The 20,039-nt window shown below is 43.6% G+C and overlaps 1 protein-coding gene across 4 annotated transcripts in view; it reads left to right on the top strand.

The window, feature by feature from the left end:
- Positions 1–20,039, top strand: part of LOC120305080 (cytochrome P450 4F22) — a 119,020-nt gene that overhangs the window by 75,994 nt on the left and 22,987 nt on the right. For 3 of the 4 annotated variants that reach the window (XM_039336434.1, XM_039336435.1, XM_039336433.1), the window contains 4 exons: positions 919–1,046; positions 3,063–3,184; positions 4,365–4,632; positions 5,976–6,042. In XM_039336434.1, the coding sequence (XP_039192368.1) occupies positions 919–1,046; positions 3,063–3,184; positions 4,365–4,632; positions 5,976–6,042 (585 nt within the window). The remainder of the gene's footprint in view (positions 1–918; positions 1,047–3,062; positions 3,185–4,364; positions 4,633–5,975; positions 6,043–20,039) is intronic. The other variant, XM_039336436.1, reaches the window with a different exon arrangement.

The following is a 20,039-nucleotide window of genomic DNA, read 5'->3' as shown; positions in this document are numbered from 1 at the left end:
TTATGTTATACTATTTCAGGGTGAGCAACATAATGTAAAGTAAAAGTATTACATCAGCGAAACTGAAGTCATGGGAGAATAAAAGAAAAGGAAACAGGAAAAAACAGTTTATATTAATAACATACACCAGGAATGTCAAACTGGCGGCCCGCAAGCCAGATGTGTCACACAGAGGCGACGCCCACCTCAGCTCCACAAAGGCAAAAAATGTCATGATACATCACAATATGTCACATAACATGATCGAGTTTGACAACCATGACATACACCATGCCTTTCAATTCATTTTTATCGTTACTGTGAAAGTTTGCATGGAGGTTGGGAAGGGCATGGGACAATCAATCAAAAGGTAGCAGTGGGTCAGCTAACAGCAACTTAAGCCAGGTAGAGAGAAATCTGGGAAAAAGTATTTCAAGTCATTGGGAAAAACTCAAACTTAATTAAATAAATGAGGTTTGAAAAGTCCTTTTACAGTTTCCAAGATTTTATATTTACTCCAGGACAGCATTAAAGATATTTCTTTGAAATAAGTGTTTGTGTAATGTATGTAATATATAATGCTTTCAATCTCTATAGTTCTGTAGAAAACCCTTCCACTTTGTGGTCCTCTAGGCCCTGCTTATGTCAGGTTACTTCACGTGTACTAGCTGTATAGCTCAGGATATCTTACAGGTGGAGCTCATGCCAAGATATACTTTACAGTTAGTTCAAATGATTTGTTTTGTGGACATAGAAATATTGTCTCTGATTTCTCTGGTTGTGAAATCTGGAAGCTGTAATCCAACATATCTAGAAAATACCAAATTGGGGAAGTCAGATTTAGTTTGTATGGAAAGATGCAGACAGTTCCTCTGGCAAAGAAGAATTTTGTCTAATTCAATCCTTTGCTTCAATCAGCCCCAATTTTTCTTACCACAGGAGATGGATTATTACTGAGCAGTGGGACAAAGTGGGCACGACACCGGCGTTTGCTCACTCCTGCCTTTCATTTTGATATCCTGAAGCCTTATGTGAAAATCTTCAATCAGAGTACAGACATCATGCATGTGAGCTCTTCTAAAACTTAGGCATCCCCACTTCATTCTTCCCATACTCATTAAATGTCTCTGCATCTCTGTTGGTGCAGTCCATCAAGAATGTACAACTGAAATGGGAAGGAAAGAGGATTTTAAGGGTTCTTCTTATGACATCTTTGAGTGCTCACTACTCTTTTGTGAGCATTTTTTCTAATGTTGGGATAGAGATATCATTCCATTCTTACTCAATATGTGTTGTAACTGGTACCTTATTTCAAATGAATGTGGGATTTGTTGACAGCTCCATGTGTTCAATTCCAGCTTTCTAATAAGATCACAATATTTTATACTAACACCCACTTTTAAAAGTAAAGTGACTGTATGTGCACATACATGTGGAAAAAACCAGGAACAGCTACTGAAGAAGTTGTGCAAATCTTGAAAAAGATGCACCTATTTAAACAGTTCAAAAGGAAGTACTTTTTGTGCTCTACCAGGTGTTCCAGATGTTTGCACACAAATGTAAGCTTGAGCATTTTGATACTATCTTGAAAACCCTAGCACCTGCTACTCTGTTGTTGCTTGCCCATTTCTTAAAGGTAATGAAACACAAAGTTAAAAAGTCTCTTAACATGAAATGGATGGATGTACGATTGGGGGGGGGGGGAACTGACAGGCAGACAAATATTTTGCAACTTATTCAAGAACATGTTGAAACCCATCTCCATTGTAACACTATAACAACAACCAGTTCCAAAATGCTGGAATTTTGCCAGTGTAGCAAAGTAAACATGAGACTCAGAGATGGAAGGGAAGAAACAAAGGGAGTATAAATAAAAATAATAGAACAGTAATAAGAGAAGCAGCCAGATTAAGGAAATAAACCATAATTACTTACTATGCCTATAACTGCATTACAACAAGGCAAGTATGTAAATAATATGCTGTTTCTTAATTTTTTGCTACATTATTTTAATGTAGCATAAAGATTTAATTTTTAACATACAAAACAAAGCATTCACTCTGCTTGCAAAGTAGACTAAATGTTTCAGAATGGCCAAATGCCTGTGGGGAATAAGTGGACACTAGGATTTACCCTTTCTTTTTTCAACAACATCTTTCTGTCTCCCTCCCTCCCTCTCTCTCCCCTCCCATCTCCTTCCAACCCTCCTATCGTCCTCCCTTCCCAATAGATACATATTTTATCATTAAAAAGTTTGTGGAGAAGTAACGCCTGGTGGGAAGTTTAGGATTTATTTGGTTCTTGCTCTATCACATAACAGCTATTCAGAAATTTAAGTATTAGACCTTCTCGTATAAACAAGTCATAAACCAGAGATTTAGTTATGCAGTAATCTTACTAAAACTGAACTTAATATTAGGAGCACCATAACACTAAATAATTTTGATTTTATTTCTGAAAACATGGCACATTTGAGATACAGAAGACTTTGACAGTTTTCCTTGCAGAGATATTGAATTTTTGCACTAGTTTTGTAGCCACACCAAAAGCAGTTAGATAGATAGCTTCCTTAGCTATTGAACTATAGCATCCACCATGTTGAGATTCTATGGTGCCATGTTAGGGCAATTTTATGGTTTTATCCTAACTCAATATTTTATTTCATCTATTGTATTGTCCACACACTTTACATACATTTGCTGATGCTTTATTTAAACTTATGTTTGTGTTTATACATGATGTGGAGAGACCTGGCCATAGAATTTGCAAGAGTCGGACATGATTGAATGGATAACTTCATCATTATTAGTGATGGAATGACCTCTGTAGATGCCATACACTAAGTAAAATAAATGTGCATAGTTTGCCACCTCTCTGTTCTATCCTCCTTCTTTGCATGTTCACTGTGCAGATGTGAAGTATCAGTATCATCTCTCCTTGGTTTATTCCCCAGGCATTTGCATAGCCCTTTACTCATCCTGACTCACATCAGTCTTGGCCTTGTGCAAGATCTGGGTCCCTCCTTGTCCTCGGTATCATTTTGTTCCTTTTCTAGGTTTGATGTATTGCTTATCTTTTTACAGGACAAGTGGCACAAACTAATCTCAGCAGGTCCTGTTTCTCTTGACATGTTTAAGCACATCAGCCTCATGACTCTAGATAGCTTGCAGAAATGTGTTTTCAGCTCTAATAGCAACTGTCAAGAGTAAGTAAACCGGCAGCATGAAGAAGTGCAATGAAAGGAAGATAAGTGTGAATATGTGTTATATTCTTGAGGCGAAAAGCTGAATTCCTTTTCCAAATATGAAGGCATACTGAGGCCAGGGCTGCACAGAGGTGCAAACTCAATTTTTGCGGTCTCATTTCAGTGATAAATAATAGGCATGTGATGAGGCAAGAAACATATGAAATCTGTAATTGAACTAAACTTAGCATTGTTTTTAACAATAAAGAATTCTCCCAAACAATTTCTCCAAACTCAATGGGGAAAAAAGAGAATGTTATGGGTCCAGGCATCAAAGGTGTCTCCTTTCAAAACATATTATATGTATCCCCAGCCTCCAAATAGTGGGAATCTCTGCCCTAGATTGGAAGGCTAAACTTAGAAATAAACATTGCCTTTATAGATAAGTTTAATGTTATTAAAATTGCATTCAGACATTGGGGCTTCTATAAAAATAATAAGAATGGGTGATGTTAGAATACCACAGGTGCAGTATTCTTACTTACCCATTCAGAAAGATTTCCAATAGCTTAGTAACTTTGGATGTGTCTGAAATATTTTGCTTAGGGAAAGCCAATTCTTCTTTTACAGTGAGATATTAAAAATATTTGAGACAGCATTTTCAGAACAACAACACGCATTTCTCAAAGTGACGAGAATGATCTCTTTGATCCAGGATATCAAAAACAGAATAATTTTTGCCACATTTTAACCTCACCATACAAGTTATCTTTGTGTAAATATGCATACAGTTGCACTAAGTCAATCCTTTGGTAGTTAGATCCATCAAATAAACTGAGGCTTTCTGATGAATGCATATGGTTTGAGTTATATCAGATGAATTGGGAAATAAAAAGAATTCCAAGTCAATACTTGCAAAAAAGTAAGTCAATGCTTACTACAGATATTTTTCTAACATACTAGTGTTGTTTAATGTTACAAGTGTAAAATAAACCCACTACAAACTAGTTACTGTATTTGTGTTACATAGATATGTTAACAATCAATTCTTCAGACCAGTGGTATATATTACTCGGAGCAATGATAAGACTTATTTGTATTTTTTAGGAAAAATACATTCCTGTGCATATTCTAAGTGCATGTTTCTATTGAATCTCTCTTTCATTTTTTTCTTATAACAAAATCATTGGATACATTTCAGGAAATCAAGTGACTATATTATGGCCATCTTGGAACTCAGTTCCCTTGTCGTGCAGCGGCAAACTAAACTGTATCTGCAATCTGACTGGGTTTACTACCTGACATCCCAGGGCCGCCGTTTCCGTCGTTCATGTGAAATTGTGCATCATTTCACAGAGAATGTAATTCAGGAACGGCGAATGGCGCTTAACCGTTTGGGCCAGAATGCCTGGCTCACATCCAAGCAGGGCAAAACCATTGACTTCATTGATGTTTTGTTATTGGCCAAGGTATGTATGTACTTATCTCTTTTTCAGATGTTTTAGGCAACAGCTGGTTTCAGTTTCTCCTCCATCCGTGTTTGCACTATAATCACAATATTTAATTTAAGTTTGCACATAGGATTCATTAAACAAAGTAAATGTACTCTCTTCTCTCCTCTATATCTCCAGCACAGAAGGCTGGCTACAGTGCTTATTCCCTCCTACCAGGCCCCTGGACATTGAGCTTTTAATTCATCTGCAACCCTACAAGAACATGTTGGTGCTAAGTTACACAGTATACTTGCTCATGGCCTCCCATTTTAAGTTGTCTCCTTCAAGAAATAAAGAAACTTAGGAATGAAATATGGCATTTCAACTGCCTAGAGTAGGCACACAGCGACAGGATTCACTATAACATCCCTCTGGAAGAAGCTGGGGAAGAGAAGAATAAATTTAATAACGTTCTTATGAAGCAGATCTCAACTTATGTATAGGTTATGTGTTTTGAGGGAAACAGTCAAAAATGTCATTATCAGAATTCAGTATTAGAGTGATGTTCCTTCCCTGGTTTTGAAATTGTTTTGGTTAAAGAAGGATTTTAACCAGACAGGTTTTAAAAAATGATACCCTCCCATTCTTTTTCCAAATCACGAGAATAATAAAAAAAAGAAAAAATATAAAGCATATGCTATGAAGAAATGAGCTTCTCTAGTCCAGGGTTTTTCCAAATTTTCCCAAAAATGTTAGCTAAAAAATGTTATGGAATCCATGATCAAGAGGCAAAGATCCATTTTCTTTCTGATCAAGAGAATTTTTTTTCTTTTTGCCATAGTCTCATATGGAACCCTATCAAGTTCTAGTATTTCCCCAGTATTTCATCGAACACAGTTTGAAAAATTGCAATAGTTGTTAATTAATTTTTTAAAAAGCTTTTCCTTATATGCAAAGGATAATTTAATTGTTTGGATATATCTGAATGCTCATTGTTCTTCATCACCATGGTGTTCATATGAATGGTAGTGTTGTGTGTTCACATGATTAATTGCAGAAATGCTGGGGAAGACGTTTCTCCTCTTGAAAAGGCCTGTGTAAAATGCTGCTAATTACTAATAGAGATGTTAGGGTTTCTGTCTGCAGGTTTCATTGGAACAGAAGCCCTGCTTTTGCAAAAAGCCATCAGTATATATGGAAAAAACTATGAACTGCTCTGGAGATGGGTACCTCAACAAATGCAGTCAAGGCTGTTTATAGCAGAGGTGCAGAATGGCAGATGCTGAGTGAGACCCTTGATTATGGAAAACAGCATTACCATAGTGAGATTCCCAAACTGTCTGGTCTCTCTCAATAAATACCTGATTTTGTCACTATAGGATGAAGAGGATCAACATTTGTCCGATGAAGACATAGCAGCTGAAGTTGACACATTTATGTTTGAAGGTGAGATGGGTGAATGAATCTCATGCATGCAGTGTATTTTTCAGAAAGAAAAACTGTGGAAATGGGGCCTCTGTTCCAAGATGCAAGAATGCTGCAAATCTTAGAGCAGGGCTTTTCAACCTTTTCACAGATTTTATCACTTTTAGGACATGACAATATTTGAGTACCACCAGTGCTTAGCAAGATGTCAAAAAAATTGACGACTAAAAAAAGGGGGAGACTTTAGGCTTTACTGATTAGATTCATTTGTTGTTATAGAAATGGCTAATTTATAATATTAAGGAAAAGTAAAAAAGTTGAGGTTCAATGTTAATGCTTCCTATTGCATTACAGTAGAACTCAGAAGTCAATGCCTTTTCTTTTCTTTTTCCCTTCTCCCCCTCACTTTTCCCTTTTTCTCTCACTCTTTGCTTGCAGCCCCCCTCACCCTTTGTTAGCAAATGCCTCTCCCTTGCTCTCATTCATTCACATGTTGCTCGCAAAAGCTTCTCTCACTCTCATTCACTCACACGTTGCTCGCAAAAGCTTTTCTCACTCTCATTCACTCACATGTTGCTTGCACAAGCTTCTCATTCACTCACATGTTGCTCGCACGAGCTTCTCTCTTGCTCTCATTCACTCACGTTGCTCGCACAAGCTTCTCTTGCTCTCATTCACTCACGTTGCTCGCACAAGCGTCTCTTGCTCTCATTCACTCACACGTTGCTCACGAAAGCTTCTCTCTCACTTTCACTCACACATTACTTGTGAAAGCTCTCTTGCTCTCATTCACTCACGTTGCTTGCAAAAGCTTCTCTCGCTCTCATTCACCCATGTTGCTTGCAAAAGCTGTCTCTTTCACTCACACGTTGCTCAAACAAGCTTCTCTCTCGCTCATTCACTCACACATTGCTTGCACAAGCTTCTCTCTCTTTCACTCACACATTGCTCGCACAAGTTTCTCTCTTGCTCTCATTCACTCATACATTCCTTGCAAAAGCTTCTCTCTCGTTCATTCACTCACACATTGCTTGCACAAGCCCCTCGCTCACTCTTTCACTCACCCTTCGCTCCTAAAGGCCACTTTCTCTCTCTCCTTCACTAACAAAAGCCTCTTCTCTCTCTTTCTCCATGTTTTTTTCTCCCACCAAAACCTGCTCCTTTTGTAGCTTCTCCACCCTCTTCCTCCTCCTTTTCTCTTCTGGGTTGGCCGGAAGCTCCAATCAGCATGCAGCCACACATGCACAGATCTTGGGGCTTCTACCAAGCCCTGTGCGGTGCCGCTTTAACTTGTTCTCTCCCCCACTACACTTGGCTAGGGCTCATGTACCACCTGCCAGGTGCTAAAGTACATGTACAACCGGTTGAAAAGCCCTGTCTTAGAGGTCTTTGACTTATCAATGGCTTGTTCAATGTAGAGGCTAAACTGTATGTTGTTCATTGCCTTATCTGGTGCTGGCCCAGTTTTGATGTGTCCTACTGTTTGAATCTCTTCCCCATGCAAGGGCACTGGAAAAGGACTTATCCTAAGCACAATGTGTTGAGTCCTTGGCGTAAAGCAGACACGAGAAGCAGTTGGAGTTCTCAGTTTTCTTTATTCTGGGTTCAGCTTACAAGTAGATGGCTTCAGCAGCTCCCAAAACCTCCCAGCTTCTTATATAGACATTTCCCGGGTAAATGCGATACTTTTCCCGCGCCAGCACCCGCGCATGCGCACGGCGCTGGCGACAGCCTGTCTGGTCCCGGGCAGCTTTGCACCTGCCCGGGACTGCCTGCAAACGCCCGAGCCGTTTGCAAGGCTCGGGACATAACACCCCTTCCCCCGGGCTAAAACTACTACCAACATATAATCATTTATTTTATGCAGTGTTCTGCTTCTCAGTGCTCCTATCGTTACCTGGCTTTTGTTTAGCCAGCAATGTTATGTAATCCTCTAAGTATTTAGGAGACTTCCTTGCTCTCTATGACCTTCTCAGCTCTGGGTTACTAGCAGGAGTTCCCTGACTGGAGGGAGATGTGAGCCTGTTCTCCTTATCATGCCTTGGTGCCTTCCAAGGACTTTGCCCCGATGCCTGGCCTGCTTGCTCGCCCACCGGGCTCGTCAGGCCAGGGCTTCTGTCACTTTGTGACCTGGTTGACCTGCCTAGCTGTAGACCCTCGGGCCCCTTGAAGTGATAGCCACTGCTGGGCGTCTCTGTTGAACCTCCTAGGTCCGTCCAAGACCTGTCAGGAGGCTGTCCATTCCCTGAACCCCGTTCTGTGTCCGGGCTTGTGTGGGTTTCTGTACTTTCCCAAAACTCAGTTACTCCCTGATTTGGGCTAGAGGTGTTGTAGTCGGGACTTGGTTCCTCGACCACCTCCCTGTATGTTTGACCCCCTGTAGAATTTGGGGTAAGGTCAGGCCAACTTTGGGGATTGTGTGCCAGCTCTCTTGCGGGAATGATTTGTTGGGATGCCCCCGGGTATCCTCCGTGACTGGAGTGCTGTGTGATGTGTGTGGAAAGTGAGTATGCCCCCGGGGTGACTCCCTGGCTGGAGTAGGCGTGGATGCCTGGTAGTTGGGTAGGCTCATAGAATTCTTGTTCGGAGCTCTCGCGGAACCCTGGGATGGGCCGTTTGTGGCTCCATCAGTGGAGGTGGGCAGCAGCTCGTGCCCTTCCCTTTGCTCCAAAGGGTCCCCCTCCCCCCCTGGAAAAGACCCAGGAGTCTCATCTGAAAGGTCCCGCCTAGGGCGGAGTTGGTCGATGTGCCGACGCAGGACACGACCGTTGTCCAGGGCTACCTCGTAGGAGAGAGGACCTGTGACCCTGGAAATAGAAGTGGGGACCCATGTATGACCAGGCCCGTAATTGCGAGCCCAAACCGGGGCACCCACAAGTAGTTGTCTAGGTGCCCTAGGATGTGAGGTAGATGAAGGCAGTCTGTCCGGATGCAACCGGTCAAGTTTAGTAGTAAGTTGACGCCCCCAACGAAGTTCAGCTGGGCTTCTCCCTGTAGAAGTGGACGGTGTGGTGCGATAAGAAAGGAGAAAGTCAGCCAACCTGTGATGCCAGTCCCCGTAGGTGAGTCTTTTCAATGCGTCCTTTGTGATGCGCACCATACGTTCAGCCATACCGTTGGTGGACGGGTGGAAGGGTGCAGACGTGGCATGACGAATCATGTTTGCCTGTAAGAAAGCTTGGAATTCGGAGGAAGTGAATTGAGGGCCGTTGTCGGACACAATGACATCTGGCAGCCCGTGTGCAGCAAAAATCCCCCTCAGTACCTGAATAGTCTTTGCAGTGGTGGTGGATGAGACAGGTACAACCTCAAGCCATTTCGAATGGCTGTCAACAAGGACCAAGAAGAACTGGCCCTGAAAGGGTCCAGCGTAGTCAATGTGCACCCTAGACCATGGGGACTGTGTTTCCTCCCATCTATGCACGGGAGCTTGGGGCATCTCTGGGCGAGATCGTTGGCACAGGTGGCATGCATGCACCTTAGCCTCAATATCTTTATCTAAACCAGGCCACCACAAGTGGCTGCGCGCAAGAGCCTTCATACGAACAATGCCAGGATGACCCTCGTGGAGGGATTCTAAGACCCTAGTCCTCATTGAGGTGGGAATGACAACTCTGTTTCCCCAAAGCAGACAACCCTGAGAAAGGGACAGCTCGTTCCTTTTGGACCAGAAACTCTGAAACTCAGGACTAGGGCAGTGCTCAGGCCAACCAGACAAAACCCAGGAACGGACACGTGAAAGTGTGTGATCTGTACCTGTTTCAGCGGCAACATCCCTGGCACTAAGAGGGAGCTCGGGCAAGGCTTGGATTGATAGAATGTTGACAGCTGGCGCAGGGTCAGCTTCTACTACTGGCAGAGGCAATCTACTGAGGCCATCAGCATGGCCCATTTCTTTTCCAGGCTTGTGGAGTAAAGAAAAATCATATGCAGACAAAAAAATAGACCACCTAAGCATTCTAGGGGAAATGATTTGGGGAGTCTGCTTACGTGTGGTAAACAGTCCCAGCAGAGGCTTATGGTCAGTGAAGACCGTGAAGTGCCTGCCATATAGAAAGTCATGGAATTTTTTAATTCCAGCAACAACAGCCAGAGCCTCCCTGTCTATCTGAGCGTAGTTGCGCTCAGCAGAAGACAATGTTCTGGAGTAATATGCAACAGGAACCTGAGTTCCATCAGACCTGAGGTGGCTCAGGACAGCTCCAACCCCGTAAGGGGACGCATCACAAGCGATGCACACAGGAAGGGACTCGTTGAAATGTGCAAGTACACTGTTAGAAGTGAGCAAGGCCTTGACTTCGTTAAAGCAGGCCTCATGCGTCTGTGACCACCGCCACACTGCTTGCTTGTCTAGTAGCCTGTGAAGAGGCTCAGCTACACTAGCTTTATGTGGAAGAAAAGAATTGTAGAAATTCAGGAGGCCCAGGAAGGCCTGAAGTTCGGCCTTGGACTTTGGCCTAGGTGCTTCTAAAATAGCAGTTAGTTTGGATTCAGCAGGGTGAATCCCAGCAGCATCAATTTTGAATCCCCAGAAATTCAGTAGAAGGCACCCCAATCTTGCATTTGTCTTTTTTGAGCTTGAGGCCTGTTTTCCTGAATCTTAACAGAACAGCCCTTAGCCTTTCAGCTAGAATGTGTGTGGAGTCTCCTGCAATTAAGACATCATCAAAGTAGGGGCAAACCCCCGGTATGCCCCACAGTGTGTTTTCCATTACGCTTTGGAAAATCCCAGGAGCGACATTCACTCCAAACTGCAGCCTTTTTACCTTAAAGGCTCCCCTGTGGGTCACAATAGTCTGAGCTATAGCAGCATCATCATCAACAGGCAGCTGTTGATACGCTTGAGCTAGGTCAAGCTTTGCAAAAACGCGCCCCCCCTTGAGGGAGGCCAGAATATGACTGACCACAGGAACAGGATAGGCATGTTGCTGCAATGCCTTATTCAGAGTGCATTTGTAGTCAGCACAAATGCGAATGTCCCCATTTGCCTTTAGAGGCGTGACAATGGGGGTCTCCCAAGGACTGGAATCAACAGGTTCTAGGATTCCCTGTTGAATCAGTTTGTCTAACTCAGTGTCAATTTTACTCTTTAAAGCAAAAGGGACCCTTCTTGCTTTAATTCTAATGGGAGTGACAGTGGGGTCTAGCTTTAAGGACACAGGGGGTCCTTTGAATGTGCCCAGCTGGGGGCTGAAAACATCTGCAAATTCTTTGCAGACTTCCTGTAGGTCGAGTGTTTGTAAGCTGTTGAGTCCTGTGACGTGTATCCCCAGGGCCTCAAACCAATCGAGTCCTATGAGACTCGTTCGTTCACCCCCTACTACTAATAAGTCTAGTGGACCTTCAAAACTCTTGTATTGCACGTTAAGGGTGGCCTCCCCCTTAACACACACTCTTGAATTTTGAAAATCTGTTAACACAATGTCAGAAGGCCTTAACTTGGCCTGAGTTCCACTACCGGAACAAATCTTCCTAAATGTATGCAAGGAGATAATTGAAAAGGCAGACGCTGTGTCTAGTTCCATAGATAATGGAACCCCTTGTAGCTTCACCTTGAGTGACAGCTTTTTCTTAATGGGCTTGTGTGTGCCTGTCCTAAGGATGCTTCTTCACGAAGCGCAAAACCCTACACTATTCTGGCTGGGAATCTGGTACCTTTCAGGCGCAGTTCTTCCTGAGGTTGTACCTTTCGTCGGCCCAGACACACAGCTGCAATGTGTCCTTGTTTGCCGCATGCCCGGCAGGTAGCGGAGCGGAACTTGCAGTCGGTTCTCCTGTGGCGACCTCCACAGCCGATGCACTTGAGCGGAGCTGAAGAGCTTCCCTTCTGTTTTTCTTCCTTCGTGGGGTGGAGACGGTCGACTTCCTCGTCCGGATCCTCCTCGGAGTTTCTTTGGACGTCTTCCTGGTGCACGGATGCAACCTCTGGACTGTTTCTGATCAGCCGCATGTTCTTGACAGCGCCGCCTGCTGCTTCTTCTGCGGTGACTTCCCTTAAAGCATCTTGGTAGGACAATTCTTCTTTAGCAAAAAAGTCTCTGTTGTAGATCTCGATGCCTTAACCCGCACACGAATCGGTCCCTCAGTCGTTCTTCGAGGTCTTTGAACTCGCAGTGCTTGGCGGCCTTCCGTAATGCGGCGATGAATTCTTTGGCCGACTCACCGGGCCGTTGATCCCTCTGCTCGAAGGTGTGGCGCCATGCGATGACGGACATCTTGGGGTGGAAGTGCTCCTTCAGTAGCTTCTTCAGATCTGCGTAGCTGACAGACTCTACTGGAACAGGTGCTGCAAGGTTTTCTGCGATGTCGAAGGCGTCTTGACCGCAAACACAAAGCAGGGTGGCAGCCTTCAAGCTCTCTTCCCTCACTTGGTTTGCCTTGAAGTAGTTCTCCACCCTGGCTACGTATGACTCCCACCGCTCTGGATGTGAGACGTCGAATTCCGAAAGCCTTCCGATTTTCGCCATCTTCAGGAGACGGGTCTATCAGCCAGCCTACCCCCGAATGCGCACTGGATTGGCGGGTAGCTGCCGAGTCGACGCCGTTCCGCCGCTCAGGACTCACTTGGGTAAGCTTACACTTCTTCCTTTCCAGGCGGTGTAAGGCAATCCCACCTTCGTCGCCAGTGTTGAGTCCTTGGCGGAAAGCAGACACGAGAAGCAGTTGGAGTTCTCAGTTTTCTTTATTCTGCGTTCAGCTTACAAGTAGATGGCTTCAGCAGCTCCCAAAACCTCCCAGCTTCTTATATAGACATTTCCCGGGTAAATGCGATACTTTTCCCGCGCCAGCACCCGCGCATGCGCACGGCGCTGGCGACAGCCTGTCTGGTCCCGGGCAGCTTTGCACCTGCCCGGGACTGCCTGCAAACGCCCGAGCCGTTTGCAAGGCTCAGGACATAACACAATGTTTTGAATTAAGGCCCAAATTATGGGGCAGTCTGTTTGCCCTGTATTATCAGTTGATTATTTCCATGAGCTGCAAGAGTATGATATTTGTACACAAAAGGAGTTGTGGTTTCCAGTGTCTGGGCCCTCTTCTCCAGACCACAGTGGTTACTGAGTCTTTGGACTGTGCCTATCCAGTTAAGATCATTCATCTTCTGGAACTATCATTGTCTTTCAAAACCAATTTCCCTTCCCTGTTCTGGATGCAGAAGGATCATATCAAACTGACTTTTGTCCCTATAATTGTTAGACTTGTTCATGGGAAGGGATTGGTGTTTTAGAAGACCTGTGCACAATTAGATCCTTCTGACTCATATAGGCCATTACTGAATGACAATAGAATAGAATAGAATAGAATAGAATAGAATAGAATAGAATAGAATAGAATAGAATAGAATAGAATAGAATCTGGAAGGGGTCTTGGAGATCTTCTAGTCCAGCCCTCTGCTCAAGCAGGAGATCCTATACCATTTCTGACAAGTGGCTGTCTAGTCTCTTCTTAAAAACCTCCAGTGATGAAGCACTCACAACTTCTGAAGGCAAGCTGTTCCACTGGTTAATTGTTCTCACTGGTTAGGAAGTTTCTCCTTAATTCCAGGTTGCTTCTCTCCTTGATTAGTTTCCGTCCATTGTTTCGTGTTCTGCCCTCTGGTGCTTTGGAAAATAAGTTGACCCCCTCTTTCTTTGTAGCAGCTCCCAAAATACTGGAATACTGCTATCATGTTTTCCCTAGTCCTTCTTTTCTCTAGACTAACCAAAGCCAAATCCTGCAATTGTTCTCCATATGTTTTAGTCTCCAGGCCTTTAATCTTAGTTCCTCTTCTTTGCACTTTTTCCAAAGTCACAAGATCTTTTTTTTGTTATGTGGTAACCAAAACTGGATGCAGTTATGCAATAAAAGTCAAAGATAATAAAAAACATTCTTTCAATATATAAATAACAAGAAAAAAAATCAAGAAAACAGCAGGCCCACTTTAGAGAGAAGATGGCAAGGAAGTAACAGACAGTAGAGAGAAAGCTGAGCTGCTTAACTCATTCCTTGCATCAGTTTTCACGCAAAAAGAAACTATAGCTCAACCTACCAAAAACATAACTACAGACTACAAATAAAAATTAAAATAAGCAAGAAAATGGTAAGAGAACTCCTGTCAGATCTTGATGAATATAAATCACCAGGACCTGATGGAATACATTCCAGAATTCTAAAGGAGCTGGCACATGTTAAGTCAGAAGCATTGTAGCATATCTTTCAAAAATCCTAGAGTACTGGGAAACTACCAAAGGACTGGAAAAGAATTGATGTGGTTCCCATCTTCAAAAAAAAAGGGGGGGGTATAGACCCAGGAAACTACAGACCAATCAACCTAATATCAATACCTGAGAAGATATTGGAAAAAATAATCAAAAAACAGATCTGCAAACATCTAGAAACAAATAAGAAACAAAATAGAAGCCAGCATAGGTTTGTTAAAAAGAGATCATGCCAAACCAATCTTATTTCATTCTTTGACAAAGTGGCTAAATTACTAGACCAGTGAAATGCTGTGGACATAATATATTTAGACTTCAGTAAGGCATTCGACAAAGTAAATCACAACCTACTTCTTGGTAAGCTAGAAAATGGTGGGATAGACAACAACACCATCAGATGGATCTGTAGCTGGCTGACAAACCATACTCAGTGAGTAGTCCTTAATGGTATTACTTCTACATGGAAGTAAGCAGTGGGGAACCACAAGGTTCCATCTTAGGCCTGGTGCTGTTCAATATCTTCACAAATGACTTAGATGAGGGAGTAGAAGGGGAACTCATCAAATTTGCAGATGGCATTAAGCTGACAGGAATAGCCAACACCCCAGAAGATAGGCTCAAGATCCAAAAAGATCTTAACAGACTTGAACAATGGGCCCCATCCAACAAAATGAAATTTAATGTGGAGACAAACAAGGTTTTACACCTGGACAGGAAAAACCAAAGATACAAGTACAGATTAGGCAAAACCTGGCTTAAAAACAGTAATTGTGAGAGGGACCTTGGAGTCCTAATGGATGATCAATTAAATATGAGCCAGCAGTGTGTGGCAGCAGCCAAAAAAGCTAATACAATCCTTGGTTGTATAAGCAGAGGCATAGAATCAAAATCATGTAAGTATTAGTATTGCTTTAAAAATCCTAAGATGACACCTGGAATACAGCATCCAGATTTGGTCACCACATTACAAAAAAAGATCTTGAGACTTTGGAAAATGCAGAGAACAACTAAGATGATTAAAGTTCTGGAAACTAAAACATGTGAATGATTGCAGGAATTGGGTATGGATAGTCTACAAAAAAGAAGGACTAAGGGTGACGTGATAGCAGTATTCAAATATTTGAGGGGCTGCCACAAAGAAGAGAGGATCAACTTATTTTTCAAACCACCAGAAGGCAAGACAAGAAACAATGGGTGGAAACTAATCAAGGAGAGAAACAACCTGGAATTAAGGAGAAACTTCCTAATAGTGAGAACAATTAACCAGTGGAACAGCTTGCCTTCAGAAGTTGAGGGTACTTCATCACCTGGAGGTTTTTAAAAAGAGTCTGGACAGCCACTTGTCAGAAATGGTATAAGTTCTCCTGTGTGAGCAGGGGGGTGGTGTTGGGGTCCACTTCAAAACTCATCCTAAGAAAGCAGAACTCGTGGAAGCAGTTTCTTCCAAAAGGAACTTTTATTAGGAGAAGCTGATACCAGGCATAATAGATATGATCTGAGGGTTTCCCACTCAGATCAATAGGTTAAAAGTGTCCCAAGCAAACCCCACCCCAATAGTTCATCCAGTCAGTTCGAATGGGCCAATCCCCAGGTGTTAAGTCCATTGTGGGAAAGAGCTGATAACGCCAGGCTGTCTCAGGGTTGCAGCAATGTTTTGTTGGGTTTTTGCACCTTCCCTTCCGAAAGCAGAGATAAGCCAGTTGCTGAAGGCACATTCCTTTCTCCTCCCCCCTTTCAAGCTGACATCAAGGGGGAAGATAGTTCAAAGAGCATGTATGCAGAAACAGCAAAACTGTTACAGTGTAGCGTTAGAGGAAAACAAAGAAATAGCCCGCAGCATTTCCCCCCTCCCCTCCAGGAACATGGCAGAACCCAGAAGTGTAGAAAGATTAGAGTTAGAATTAAAGTTAGAAAGAGCCCCCTTAGAATATGGGTTCTGACATCCTGCCTCCCTTTAAAAAAAAGAGAGATCCACCTGTGGAGAAATAGAAACAAATACATATATAGGTTAATCTGGTTTGTTCGGGTATTCGGTGTGAAATTTCTTAAGCAGTTTAGGGGCTTTAATGTGGCGTTTGTGGACTCACTCGTTTTGGGAGGATGGAAGGTATTTCCACTAGGTATTGACTGGAGCCATGGTATTTCCTGGAGTCTAGGATTTCTTTAATTTCAAAATATTGTTCCCTTCTACCATAATGGGAGGAGGGGTGGAGCAATAGCTGGCCTTAATGGTGACTGTTACTCGCGTTTTAAAAGGCTGCAGTGGAAAATTGGGTGGATTTGCCTGAGGGACTTAGGGAATTCCAACTCCACTGTTACTGGGTTTATAATTCTAACAATGGGAAATGGTCCTACAAATTTGGGTCCCAGCATCTTGGATGGTTGTAGGGATTTTAGGTATTTGGTGGATGGGTAACCTTTTCCCCTATAGTAAAAGGTTTTGGCTCGATTGTCTTTTTAGCCGCTTGAATTTTATATGCTTGCCTGGTCTTGTCTAAGGCTTTCCTGACAACTGCCCAGGTGTTCTTTAATTGTGCAATCCACTACTTTAATGAAGGGATGGCAGGTTCTGCAGGGGAAAGTTCTGGCATTGGGGTTAAAACTTTGTCCTGTGGCTACTTGGAACGGAATGTAGCCTGTGCTGGAGTGAACAGCATTATTGTAGGCGACTTTGGTGAACGGAAGTAGGTGGGTCCAGTTGGTCTGCTGGTAATTAATAAAGCATCATAAATATTGTTCTAGTACTGAGTTTGATCTTTCAGTCCCACCATTTGTTTGCAAATGATGACTAGATGACAGTCCCTGAATGGTCCCTAACAGAACCAGGAATTCTTTCCAGAACCCTGATGTGAATTGCATTCCTCTATCAGATATAATGCTCTGTGGGGCTCCATGCAATCGATATATGTGTTGAACAAACAGGTTTTTTTGCTATAGGGATCTTTGAGCAGGGAATAAAATGCACTTGTTTGGAAAATAGGTCTGTTACAATCCAGATGACTGTGTTTCTGTTGCTATCTGGTAGTTCCACTATAAAGTCCATAGAGATCTCTTTCCAAGGTGCCGATGGGATTGCTATCGGCTGTAGTAACCCAGGTGACTTCCCTTGTAATCTTTTCGCTGAAGCACAAATTGGGCAGCTAGCTACATAGCTTTCAATGTCCTTCTTTATTGATGGCTACCAGAATTGCCTTTTAACCAGATGTAGTGTTTTCACAAACCCAAAATGGCCTGCAGATGTTGAATTGTGGCAAAGTTGCATGAATGTCAGTCTCTGACTTTTAGGTATGTATAACTTCTCTCCCAACCACAGTAGACCAGCTGTGAAAGTGCACAGGTTTTTGTGGCTTAGGAACCATTTGTTGGTTTCTAGTGCTTTTCTAAATTCAGTTCCTGCCTGGCTGGCTAACGGCTTTTAGAGTTTAGCTTGTGCTTGGGTAGTTACTCATGCTGCCAGTTGTTTTTCCGGCATGAGCGGCTTTGTTACACTAGCCCAAGTGCTATTATATTGTGGCATTCTGGATAATGTGTCTGCCAGGAAGTTTCTCCCCCCCCCCCCGGCAGGTGTTTCAGTGTGAAATTGAAATGATGTAAGTGTTGTGACCACCGTGATTGCTTAGGGGTAAGTTTCCTGGGCATTTTTAGTGCTTCCAGGTTCTTTTGTTCCCCTCCAAAAAGTGCCGCCATGTGAGAAGAGCCTATTGCACTGTGTACGCCTCCTTTTCCCAGACTGCCCATCTCTGCTTTGTTTTGGTGAGTTTTCTTGATATATATGCACAGGGATGTAATGCCCCTTCGTTGTTCTCTTGCAACGCTGGCATCTGCCTGAATTACGAAAGGCTTGTTGGTGTCGGGGTGCCTTAGAACTGGTTCTATGGAAAACAGCTTTTTCAGCCTCTCAAATGCAACTTGGCATTCTACTGTCCATTTTAACGGCTAGCTTGGCTTGGGTTTTCTCTTCCCTCTGGTTTTCAGTAAATTCGTGATTGGTAAGGTTATTTGGGCAAAGGAGGGAATAGATTGCCGGTAAAAGTTGGCGAATCCCAGGAAGCTCTGCAATTGCTTCCTAGTGCGGGGTGGCGCCCATTCTAGCACTGCTCGGACTTTCTCAGGATCCATTTCTATGCCCTCTGGGGATATGCTATATCCCAGATAATCTATTTTATTCTTATGAAACTCACACTTAGAAAGTTTTGCATAGAGATGAGCTGCCCGTAGGTTTAGGACTGTTTAGGACTGCTCTGACCAGTTTGACATGTTCGTCCATGGTTTCTGTGAATATAAGGATGTCATCCAGATAAATGAGTACGCCTTTGTACAGATGTTCCTTTAGCATGTCATTTATCAACTGCATGAATAGAGCAGGAGCTCCCTGCAGCCCAAAAGGTAGAATCCAGAATTGGTAACAACCCAAAGGACAATTGAAGGCAGTTTTCCACTCATCCTCTTCCTTAATTCTGATTTGGTAGTAAGCTTCCCTTAAGTCCAGTTTGGTGAAAATCTTCCCCTTTGAAAGGTGGGATAACATGTTCTTCATGAGGGGGAGAGGGTATAGATGCTTTCACTTATGGCATTCAAAGCCCTATAATCCATGCACAGACGAAGAGTTCCATCTTTTTTTTCTCGAAATAATACAGGAGCAGCCATTTTTAGCTTTGCCATCTGAATGAAACCCTTTTCTAAATTTTTGTCTATGAATTTCTGCATTTCTTCCAATTCTTGCGGGCTCATGGAGTACAATCTAGGTTTGGGAAGTTTCGTGCCTGGTCTGATTTCTATCGCACAGTCTATGGGCCGATAAGGTGGCAATTCATCAGAACTTTCCTCACTGAATACTTCAGCCAGGTCTCTATACTACTCTGATATTTCTGGTAGTTCCTTTTCTCCCCCTATTGCAGCTTTCTCGGCCGGGACTCCCCTTGGTGGGGGCTGGGCTGGTGCCTTGGTTGATTCTCCTTTTGGGAATCTAAGCTCTGCCATCCTCCAGTCCTCCTGTGGGTTCCACTTGGCTAACCACGCTATGCCCAGGATTATGGGACATTCCATGCCAGGGGTTACCATGAATTTATAGTCTCTATGTAGTCCTCCAGGGTGAGTTGAAGTGGTAGTGTTGCTAGGATGGCAGGCATCCCCCCTGCTATGGACTCATCTAATTGACCAAACAAGATCTGTTTTTTTCAGCCTCCTCACCAGTATTCCTAGATTCCCCACTAACATTGGGCTTATAAGGCAGTGTGTACAACCAGAGTCAATTAATGCCCTGAGTTCTACGACTTCAGGCATGTCTGGGGCTAACAATGTTACTGCCCTGGGTGAGGAGTGCAATGAGTCCACTTACCAGGGGTTTGTCCTCGGAGTTGTCGTCAGATGAGTGGGATGCTCCTCCAGTGTGGGCCGGAGTTCCCTTTCCTCGTGAAGCTGAGGCAGGGAACTCGACGGCCTCCGTGCCTTTTATGGCTGTCTCCTTTGGCTTCGCTGGTGGTTTTCTGGGCTTCACAGCTGGGGTCCGGTCTGATTTTCCAGTTGCAGTGCAAGAGCGGCATTCGGCAGTGTGGTACCCTTCTTTTCCGCACTTGAAACACCTGGTGGTTCTTTTGAAGGTCAATGGCTGCTTTGCTGGCTCGCGGGTTGGCTCCAATAGTGAGTTCCCCCACGATCTCCCTCCTCTGTGTTGCCTCTTGTCCAGGTCGATCTTGGCTTCCTTGGCTAGGACATACCGATCTTGCAGCCAATGAGGATCTCCCCAAAGGAGGCAGGCATCGTAGAGGTCATAGTTTAATCCATCTTTGAAGTGGCTGAGCAGGATGTCCTATGGCCAGTTCA

The sequence above is a fragment of the Crotalus tigris genome, unplaced genomic scaffold, assembly GCF_016545835.1.
Source record: "Crotalus tigris isolate CLP2741 ecotype Arizona unplaced genomic scaffold, ASM1654583v1 scf7180000017666.379230911805:20528666, whole genome shotgun sequence".
Taxonomy (NCBI): domain Eukaryota; kingdom Metazoa; phylum Chordata; class Lepidosauria; order Squamata; family Viperidae; genus Crotalus; species Crotalus tigris.
This window is presented reverse-complemented; position numbering and strand designations above follow the sequence as displayed.